The 12,404-nt window shown below is 32.4% G+C and overlaps 1 protein-coding gene across 1 annotated transcript in view; it reads right to left on the bottom strand.

Annotated features, from left to right (window-relative positions):
• The window catches only part of LOC100375104 (glycine receptor subunit alpha-2-like), a 32,630-nt gene that overhangs the window by 3,699 nt on the left and 16,527 nt on the right, over positions 1–12,404 (bottom strand). Inside the window, exons 4-6 of the mRNA XM_085498390.1 lie at positions 6,366–6,583; positions 1,562–1,644; positions 25–156 (exon numbers count right to left, since the gene is read on the bottom strand). Coding sequence (XP_085354516.1) covers positions 25–156; positions 1,562–1,644; positions 6,366–6,583 — 433 coding nt within the window. The remainder of the gene's footprint in view (positions 1–24; positions 157–1,561; positions 1,645–6,365; positions 6,584–12,404) is intronic.

Here is a 12,404-nt window from a genome sequence, read left to right as displayed (position 1 = left end):
GTATTCATACGTCGTCATACTCACCTACGTACGTCGCATGAACTGTTCGGTTGTTGTGTCCAAGTATTGAAAACTGTGGAAGTGTTATGTCATCCATAATAACGATGGGTTCCTTATCAACCCAGCGATAGTCAATATCACGTGTATTGTACGCATCTATAAATAAGTGATTACGTCATTAATAGGATATATCTTTATGCACGCACGGTTACATTGTGGCGATAGCCATCGTCTGGGGCGGGCTGGCTTCATAAGAATATTGACGTGATCGTGTTTATTTAGATTAATTTGTCTCGTGTCTAAACTAAATAAGTATGGATATTATTGTCAGGGTTGTAGTGGAGAAATGTGTAAACACCATCTGTAATTGCCCTCAGCGACCAGGCATTTATGTGACGTCACATGGATGAATAGAAATAATGTTGTTCATATAGGCAACTCTATTTTACTGTGCAGTTGATTTTTTTAAATGTAAAACAAATTAAAACAAAATATTGACGGACTGTTATTGATAATGTGAACACCTGTTTACATCACATCGGCACTTCGAATTCGTCGGCATTTTAGGAAAGATGTATTACATGTTCTCACCGAAAATTACATCTGGTTACTATCACGCGTGATATTGTTGATTTCGTACGCGAATATATTCCCTGTTACTCTGAGTATACAATTGTATGCAACGATTTTACTAAACCAGTTCAGCTATGTACCGACCATCATATTGTATGCATCCAGGTTGCTTGTGGGATTTTATGAGATGTCTGTAAAATGTAATATTTTATTCATACACGCAAGCTTGTGTTATCTTTATTCTCTTTGGAACAACAGCCAAAGAAATGTATACAATTAGCGATAAACAATATCAAACGAACAAGCCGTGCTAATAAATACCAAGTTCCATTCTGTGCCTTCAATTTGTAAGTCATATAAAGTATACAAATGAATGTTATTTTGGAAATAATTATTTTTTCAAAACAATTATTTATAAGTCATGCATTACATTTTTGTATTTCATACATATTTGTAAAATGTTCCGTAAAACCGATGTATCTGGATATTATAATATGCTATGATGGTAAGTGATTTTTTTACAAATAAAACAAGCAAATTTTAATATTTATTATTTTGAAATAAATCACCATATTTGTAAACATAAATACAAAATTAATAATTAAATTAGTTGTCATACTTATGTATCTACATTGCTCTATTTGCTATAATTAGACTATTTAGTAATACAGTAAATTGTGCAATGTACAATGAAATATACATATGGTTTATATATATATATATATTGTAGGGTTCCAAAGTTGTTCAAAAATTGAAAAAAAAGTATTCATTATATCGAAATATATCGTGTTTATGTCACTTCGTCATAATTTGTACGTTGAAATACATGATATATAAATAATTGATCTTTAATATATATTCCTAAACGTTTACTAAGCTTGTCACAATAGCATCATTCAATAATCTGCGCCAGAATACAAATTATGTGAGTAACTGACGTTGTGTGAAGTCATAAGTAATAATAATTTTAATAATACCCATTACTTACAACTTTCTAAGACGAGTGAGCATCTCTGTTTATCAAACGGAAAGTACATGAGGTCCATTGAACACGAAGCAACGATTGTCAATCTGTAAAAGGACAACCATATTTATTTGTTCATACTCATTCATTCAATATATAACACTTATGGTAAGTCAGTCAACATACGATAAATAAACAGTAATTCCTTATGACGTCATGCCTTGCATGTGCTTACTCCTCTCACTATTGCACCAGCCTCTGACGACAATGTCTCTCAGAAAGTTAGTAGTAACGCGTTCATATCAATACAGTATTCTATATTTGTTATATGTGTAGCGGGATTGAAATTAGTTCAGAGTGTCTGAAATACCCCTTCAATAAATGGATATATTCATGGATAAATGGATACATTGGACACATCACTGCATTTCTAACAAAGCATACCACCAATATGTGGTTATCGAAACGTAAGTCTTCCAGTGCACTCACAACCAACAAACATCAAGTCTTTGACTAATGTGAGTTCGTTGTCAGCATGTCCGACGTCATCATCATTAAAATCTCATCTCTCAGGTGTTCTATTGATATGCTGTCCACGAATGGCGCCTGTAAGTGTTTCAGATTATTAGATCGCCTTTAAATGTAAACCGAATTATACTTATTTGAGTTTGTAATTATTGTTTAATCATCTGTCCTGCTAAAACATGTTCAGTGCTTGCATTTTTTAGTGCACGTATGATATAGTGCCCTTTCGTAGATAGTGCACATTTACAAAGATGGTCAAATGAGATAAACCAATGTATATATCGCGTTGCTGGTGTAATATAATTCAGACAAATCACCGAGTCCATTATGCAGAGTCCATTAAATTGGTCATGAACAGGATATTTATTTGGCACGCACATAGTAGATGGTTTCTGTCCCAATAGACAAGATAACAGACAAAATAAACTAAATAACATTAGGAACAAAGCTGTGCTAAATATTTAAAAATAAAAAGGCTTTTAGCGCCCCCCCCCACTTGACTGACTATTCATATGCTATCAGAGTGTGCATTCCTATGAACGTCGAGAAGACGATCAATTACATCATCTCGCATTAACCCTTTCAACAAAATAATATGCCAATGTAATAACGATATCATAATAGCCGTCTTATAGTCTATAGTTAATCTATAGTTGTCTACTTGTCATAATATGTCAATGTAATAACTATATCATAATAACCGTCTATAGTCTATTGTTAATCTATACTTGTGTACTTGTCATAATATGTCAATGTAATAACTATATCATAATAACCGTCTATAGTCTATTGTTAATCTATACTTGTGTACTTGTCATAATATGTCAATGTAATAACTATATCATAATAACCGTATATAGTCTATTGTTAATCTATACTTGTGTACTTGTCATAATATGTCAATGTAATAACTATATCATAATAACCGTTTATTGTCTATTGTTAATCTATACTTGTGTACTTGTCATAATATGTCAATGTAATAACTATATCATAATAACCGTCTATAGTCTATAGTTAATCTATACTTGTGTACTTGTCATAATATGTCAATGTAATAACTATATCATAATAACCGTCTATAGTCTATAGTTAATCTATACTTGTGTACTTGTCTTAATATGTCAATGTAATAACTATATCATAATAACCGTATATAGTCTATTGTTAATCTATACTTGTGTACTTGTCATAATATGTCAATGTAATAACTATATCATAATAACCATTTATAGTCTATAGTTAATCTATACTTGTGTACTTGTCATAATATGTCAATGTAATAACTATATCATAATAACCGTTTATAGTCTATTGTTAATCTATACTTGTGTACTTGTCATAATATGTCAATGTAATAACTATATCATAATAACCGTTTATAGTATATTGTTAATCTATACTTGTGTACTTGCCATAATGTCAATGTAATAACTATATCATAATAACCGTCTATAGTCTATTGTTAATCTATACTTGTGTACTTGTCATAATATGTCAATGTAATAACTATATCATAATAACCGTCTATAGTCTATTGTTAATCTATACTTGTGTACTTGTCATAATATGTCAATGTAATAACTATATCATAATAACCGTTTATAGTCTATTGTTAATCTATACTTGTGTACTTGCCATAATGTCAAAGTAATAACTATATCATAATAACCGTCTATAGTCTATAGTTAATCTATACTTGTGTACTTGTCATAATATGTCAATGTAATAACTATATCATAATAACTGTCTATAGTCTATAGTTAATCTATACTTGTGTACTTGTCATAATATGTCAATGTAATAACTATATCATAATAACCGTATATAGTCTATTGTTAATCTATACTTGTGTACTTGTCATAATATGTCAATGTAATAACTATATCATAATAACCATTTATAGTCAATAGTTAATCTATACTTGTGTACTTGTCATAATATGTCAATGTAATAACTATATCATAATAACCGTCTATAGTCTATTGTTAATCTATAGTTGCTTACTTGTCATAATATGTCAATGTAATAATTATATCATAATAGCCGTCTATAGTCTATAGTTAATCTATACTTGTGTACTTGCCATAATGTTAATGTAATAACTATATCATAATAACCGTTTATTGACTATTGTTAATCTATACTTGTGTACTTGTCATAATATGTCAATGTAATAACTATATCATAATAACCATTTATAGTCTATAGTTAATCTATAGTTGTGTACTTGTCATAATATGTCAATGTAATAACTATATCATAATAACCATTTATAGTCTGTAGTTAATCTATAGTTGCCTACTTGTCATAATATGTCAATGTAACAACTATGTCATAATAACCGTTTATTGACTATTGTTAATCTATACTTGTGTACTTGTCATAATATGTCAATGTAATAACTATATCATAATAACCGTTTATAGTCTATTGTTAATCTATACTTGTGTACTTGTCATAATATGTCAATGTAATAACGATATCATAATAGCCGTCTATAGTCTATAGTTAATCTATACTTGTGTACTTGTCATAATGTCAATGTAATAACTATATCATAATAACCGTCTATAGTCTATAGTTAATCTATACTTGTGTACTTGTCATAATATGTCAATGTAATAACTATATCATAATAACTATTTATAGTCTATAGTTAATCTATAGTTGCCTACTTGTCATAATATGTCAATGTATTAACTATATTATAATAACCGTCTATAGTCTATAGTTAATCTATACTTGTGTACTTGTCATAATATTTCAATGTAATAACTATATCATAATAACCATTTATAGTCTATAGTTAATCTATACTTGTGTACTTGTCATAATATGTCAATGTAATAACTATATCATAATAACCATTTATAGTCTATAGTTAATCTATACTTGTGTACTTGTCATAATATGTCAATGTAATAACTATATCATAATAACCGTATATAGTCTATAGTTAATCTATACTTGTGTACTTGTCATAATATTTCAATGTAATAACTATATCATAATAACCGTTTATAGTCTATAGTTAATCTATACTTGTGTACTTGTCATAATATGTCAATGTAATAACTATATCATAATAACCGTATATAGTCTATAGTTAATCTATACTTGTGTACTTGTCATAATATTTCAATGTAATAACTATATCATAATAACCGTATATTGTCTATTGTTAATCTATACTTGTGTACTTGTCATAATATTTCAATGTAATAACTATATCATAATAACCGTCTATAGTCTATTGTTAATCTATACTTGTGTACTTGCCATAATATGTCAATGTAATAACTATATCATAATAACCATTTATAGTCTATAGTTAATCTATACTTGTGTACTTGTCATAATATGTCAATGTAATAACTATATTATAATAACCGTCTATAGTATATTGTTAATCTATACTTGTGTACTTGCCATAATATGTCAATGTAATAACTATATCATAATAACCGTCTATAGTCTATTGTTAATCTATAGTTGTGTACTTGTCATAATATGTCAATGTAATAACTATATCATAATAACCGTCTATAGTCTATTGTTAATCTATAGTTGTGTACTTGTCATAAAAGCATTTTCCGACATCACGGAATCAGACGAGTGTCGCTTTAAGCATTTCAACATTAACGTATCTTTGCGATATTAGGCACTTTGAATGGTAAGATAGGTACCTGGTTAAATTGCAAACTTTTAAAATACTGATTATTCTATTCTACAAAATCGCTTCGTTCTATGACTGAATAAAATGGATTGATGAGACAGATCTTATCAAATAGAAAATTGGTTTTCATGTCACGTGGTAGTTCTGTCTGAATGCGTTTAGCAAATCCCAATTTCAGTGACTTTTGTTCTTTGGTGGTTAGTTGTATAATAATAACTATATAGTCCTCTGACAATGTTTATATTACACAACCACATTGCAAAATAGAACTCTGATTATGTTTATATCATACCACTACATCATCGCAAAATACTTCTCTCACTGTGTTTATATCACTACACAACATCGCAAAATCGCGGACGTTGGGTCCGAATTTTGGATGAATGTGCGTCGTGACCCAATAAGGAACCTACCAGTTGCTAACGACCACGTTATAATGTCAAGCCGGGACACAGACCATGCGTAATTACATGTGTGTTGTTCTATTTGTGCACGGTTTTTCACTCTTCTCATATCTATCACTAAGAAAGAATACTATGTCCAAAATCTCTAGTTACCAAGAAATACAATTACCTACCACCATGACGTCTTATAAACACTCATATATTGTAAACTTCGGCTTACCTTGTACTGAAAAGCACCCTGCCATTTGGCGCTATACGAAACAATGAATTGTGGGTGGTGACGGTATGGAATGAGGATTTTTTTTCATTGACGAAGTATGTATCAGGAAGCCACAGCTTAGCCATGATATCCGCATTTAGGTAAAGATCGTCTTCTAAATCAAAACTCAGTCGTGAATCTAGCCAATATTGTCGGAAATAAAAATCCAAGGTATAATCCTGCAAAATTAAAAAAAATCTATGAAATAGCTCGGACTGAAACAAAGTATATTACTTTCTGTGTACACACCTTCTCGTCACCCAGACGGTACTTAAATATAATACGTATTCATTACCAGGATGACGACCAGCGTAAAATATTATTATTACCATTTCACATATGTACCATGCCATGTATTTTCGACCACATCCGAAGTACAAATAAGTAATAGCCATTAATGCATTAACTTCATTTAAGGTAGATTTTTCTGTGACAAATCTGACGAGATTCAACAATTTCTGTGTTAGTGATCACAGAATCACTCCTATCACATTCATCTCATCCGTCGCACAGCACTAATGACGTCATGGCGTTCAATTTTCACATCGCTTTATCTTTCCAGTTTTCACCTTCATTGAACGTTCGTAATGACAACTGGGTCATTTCACGCATCGGAACTACCCATTGTTCTGATATTGCAAGGCAGATATCAGCTTAAGTTCTGTCTAAAATACAAACAAAATCTAACAATCGTGTAAAACTGCATAAAAAACAGTATATGTACAACGATTAGCATTTACGTTCTTTTTCACGTTACTTTCATGTATTAGTTAGTATCAGCAGGGCTGAATTGCAATTAGAATTGTTATTGTGACCAGAAATAATTAAATTTCATGCGTAAATATTCAGAAAATAATCGATAAATTAACGTATATTTACCTTGAAGAAAATCGCTATCGTATATATTAGCTTTCCGTTGATTATTGATATGTTGGTATATATTGTACAGACTACTTGTGTCATTATTGACCTTCCTCGTATGTGTTATTGCCCCCTGGGTATGTCAGTGGTTCATCAGTCTAATCAGCGATCAATTGTAAAACTCCACAATGACTTCATATCGATCTACTTAACCGATCTATTCAATCAAGATGATCGCTCATTTTTATTGTATTTTCTTTGGCCCTCAAAAATTCCCAACCTAGTGTATGGATGAATGGACTTCGTAAATAGATATCTATACAACACAACTGTGAGGCATATTTTGCTCATTCTCTTTGGTGGGTACTTATGAGAAATATAGGTTTTGTATAAGTTCCTATCAACGTAATGGCTTGTTAAATATGAAGAATTGAAAGTCAATGTAACGAAATTGTTTTAAATGTTATTTAATCACTCTGTCGTCAGATCCCCAAGATAAAAGTATATTTTGTATTTTGTTAAACCTAAAAGATAACTAAGTTCAGGCCAAGAACATCTCTTGACAGAACTTTATTGTAAACGTTGTCGAAATCACATGACATAGTGTTTCCCTTATAAGTATAATCTCCACCATTTTGTTTCATCAGCCAATCACGATTGTTATTGGTTACAACAAGACGTTATACAAATGCGTCACAATTCACCATCTCCAAGCGTAAACGCTAATTATTGCAAACTGCCGTGTCACATATGGCACCAGGCAAATATCATTCTGAATCATAATCGAGTAGTAGTTGTTGTTGTTGTTGTGCTTTAAATCAGTTAAGTGACACCAATGCCATCTGATTTCATCTGAGTGGCATAATTATTATATAACCAAAACGAAGCAAAGTTTTTGTTTGTTTGACACTATTCTCCTCGAATTGATGACGTAAATAGTCAAAGGTAACAGCATAACAAATGGTGTAACCAGTTTGTAATACGTCTTATGGCAGTGTGTTGCAATGAATATCGGTAACATTATGTTGTAATACGTCTTATGGCAGTGTGTTGCAATGAATATCGGTAACATTATGTTGTAATACGTCTTATGGCAGTGTGTTGCAATGAATATCGGTAACATTATGTTGTAATACGTCTTATGGCAGTGTGTTGCAATGAATATCGGTAACATTATGTTGTGATACGTCTTATGGCAGTGTGTTGCAATGAATAACGGTAATATTATGTTGTGATACGTCTTATGGCAGTGTGTTGCAATGAATAACGGTAACATTATGTTGTAATACGTCTTATGGCAGTGTGTTGCAAAGAATATTGGTAACATTATGTTGTAATACGTCTTATGGCAGTGTGTTGCAATGAATAACGGTAACATTATGTTGTAATACGTCTTATGGCAGTGTGTTGCAATGAATAACGGTAACATTATGTTGTAATACGTCTTATGGCAGTGTGTTGCAATGAATAACGGTAACATTATGTTGTAATACGTCTTATGGCAGTGTGTTGCAATGAATAACGGTAACATTATGTTGTAATACGTCTTATGGCCGTGTGTTGCAATGAATGACGGTAACATTATGTTGTAATACGTCTTATGGCAGTGTGTTGCAATTAATAACGGTAACATTATGTTGTAATACGTCTTATGGCAGTGTGTTGCAATGAATAACGGTAACATTATGTTGTAATACGTCTTATGGCAGTGTGTTGCAATGAATAACGGTAACATTATGTTGTAATACGTCTTATGGCAGTGTGTTGCAATGAATAACGGTAACATTATGTTGTAATACGTCTTATGGCAGTGTGTTGCAATGAATAACGGTAACATTATGTTGTAATACGTCTTATGGCCGTGTGTTGCAATGAATGACGGTAACATTATGTTGTAATACGTCTTATGGCAGTGTGTTGCAATTAATAACGGTAACATTATGTTGTAATACGTCTTATGGCAGTGTGTTGCAATTAATAACGGTAACATTATGTTGTGATACGTCTTATGGCAGTGTGTTGCAATGAATATCGGTAACATTATGTTGTCAGTGATACGTCTTATGGCAGTGTGTTGCAATGAATATCGGTAACATTATGTTGTAATATGTCTTATGGCAGTGTGTTGCAATGAATAACGGTAACATTATGTTGTGATACGTCTTATGGCAGTGTGTTGCAATGAATATCGGTAACATTATGTTGTGATACGTCTTATGACAGTGTGTTGCAATGAATAACGGTAACATTATGTTGTGATACGTCTTATGGCAGTGTGTTGCAATGAATATCGGTAACATTATGTTGTGATACGTCTTATGGCAGTGTGTTGCAATGAATATCGGTAACATTATGTTGTGATACGTCTTATGGCAGTGTGTTGCAATGAATAACGGTAACATTATGTTGTGATACGTCTTATGGCAGTGTGTTGCAATAAATATCGGTAACATTATGTTGTAATACGTCTTATGGCAGTGTGTTGCAGTGAATAACGGTAACATTATGTTGTAATACGTCTTATGGCAGTGTGTTGCAATGAATATCGGTAACATTATGTTGTAATACGTCTTATGGCAGTGTGTTGCAATTAATAACGGTAACATTATGTTGTAATACGTCTTATGGCAGTGTGTTGCAATTAATAACGGTAACATTATGTTGTGATACGTCTTATGGCAGTGTGTTGCAATGAATATCGGTAACATTATGTTGTCAGTGATACGTCTTATGGCAGTGTGTTGCAATGAATATCGGTAACATTATGTTGTAATATGTCTTATGGCAGTGTGTTGCAATGAATAACGGTAACATTATGTTGTGATACGTCTTATGGCAGTGTGTTGCAATGAATATCGGTAACATTATGTTGTGATACGTCTTATGACAGTGTGTTGCAATGAATAACGGTAACATTATGTTGTGATACGTCTTATGGCAGTGTGTTGCAATGAATATCGGTAACATTATGTTGTGATACGTCTTATGGCAGTGTGTTGCAATGAATATCGGTAACATTATGTTGTGATACGTCTTATGGCAGTGTGTTGCAATGAATAACGGTAACATTATGTTGTGATACGTCTTATGGCAGTGTGTTGCAATAAATATCGGTAACATTATGTTGTAATACGTCTTATGGCAGTGTGTTGCAGTGAATATCGGTAACATTATGTTGTAATACGTCTTATGGCAGTGTGTTGCAATGAATATCGGTAACATTATGTTGTAATACGTCTTATGGCAGTGTGTTGCAATGAATATCGGTAACATTATGTTGTAATACGTCTTATGGCAGTGTGTTGCAATGAATAACGGTAACATTATGTTGTAATACGTCTTATGGCAGTGTGTTGCAATGAATAACGGTAACATTATGTTGTGATACGTCTTATGGCAGTGTGTTGCAATAAATATCGGTAACATTATGTTGTAATACGTCTTATGGCAGTGTGTTGCAGTGAATATCGGTAACATTATGTTGTAATACGTCTTATGGCAGTGTGTTGCAATGAATATCGGTAACATTATGTTGTAATACGTCTTATGGCAGTGTGTTGCAATGAATATCGGTAACATTATGTTGTAATACGTCTTATGGCAGTGTGTTGCAATGAATAACGGTAACATTATGTTGTGATACGTCTTATGGCAGTGTGTTGCAATGAATAACGGTAACATTATGTTGTAATACGTCTTATGGCAGTGTGTTGCAATGAATAACGGTAACATTATGTTGTGATACGTCTTATGGCAGTGTGTTGCAATGAATATCGGTAACATTATGTTGTGATACGTCTTATGGCAGTGTGTTGCAATGAATAACGGTAACATTATGTTGTGATACGTCTTATGGCAGTGTGTTGCAATGAATATCGGTAACATTATGTTGTGATACGTCTTATGGCAGTGTGTTGCAATGAATATCGGTAACATTATGTTGTGATACGTCTTATGGCAGTGTGTTGCAATGAATAACGGTAACATTATGTTGTAATACGTCTTATGGCAGTGTGTTGCAATGAATATCGGTAACATTATGTTGTGATACGTCTTATGGCAGTGTGTTGCAATGAATAACGGTAATATTATGTTGTGATACGTCTTATGGCAGTGTGTTGCAATGAATAACGGTAACATTATGTTGTAATACGTCTTATGGCAGTGTGTTGCAAAGAATATTGGTAACATTATGTTGTAATACGTCTTATGGCAGTGTGTTGCAATGAATAACGGTAACATTATGTTGTAATACGTCTTATGGCAGTGTGTTGCAATGAATAACGGTAACATTATGTTGTAATACGTCTTATGGCAGTGTGTTGCAATGAATAACGGTAACATTATGTTGTAATACGTCTTATGGCAGTGTGTTGCAATGAATAACGGTAACATTATGTTGTAATACGTCTTATGGCAGTGTGTTGCAATGAATATCGGTAACATTATGTTGTGATACGTCTTATGGCAGTGTGTTGCAATGAATAACGGTAACATTATGTTGTGATACGTCTTATGGCAGTGTGTTGCAATGAATATCGGTAACATTATGTTGTGATACGTCTTATGGCAGTGTGTTGCAATGAATAACGGTAACATTATGTTGTGATACGTCTTATGGCAGTGTGTTGCAATGAATATCGGTAACATTATGTTGTAATACGTCTTATGGCAGTGTGTTGCAATGAATAACGGTAACATTATGTTGTAATACGTCTTATGGCAGTGTGTTGCAATGAATATCGGTAACATTATGTTGTGATACGTCTTATGGCAGTGTGTTGCAATGAATAACGGTAATATTATGTTGTGATACGTCTTATGGCAGTGTGTTGCAATGAATAACGGTAACATTATGTTGTAATACGTCTTATGGCAGTGTGTTGCAAAGAATATTGGTAACATTATGTTGTAATACGTCTTATGGCAGTGTGTTGCAATGAATAACGGTAACATTATGTTGTAATACGTCTTATGGCAGTGTGTTGCAATGAATAACGGTAACATTATGTTGTAATACGTCTTATGGCAGTGTGTTGCAATGAATAACGGTAACATTATGTTGTAATACGTCTTATGGCAGTGTGTTGCAATGAATAACGGTAACATTATGTTGTAATACGTCTTATGGCAGTGTGT

This window comes from Saccoglossus kowalevskii, chromosome 4 (assembly GCF_978046115.1).
Source record: "Saccoglossus kowalevskii chromosome 4, keSacKowa6.1, whole genome shotgun sequence".
In the NCBI taxonomy this organism is placed as follows: Eukaryota; Metazoa; Hemichordata; class Enteropneusta; family Harrimaniidae; genus Saccoglossus; species Saccoglossus kowalevskii.
Note: the sequence above shows the minus strand (reverse complement) of the source record. Positions and strands in the feature narration are given on the sequence as shown.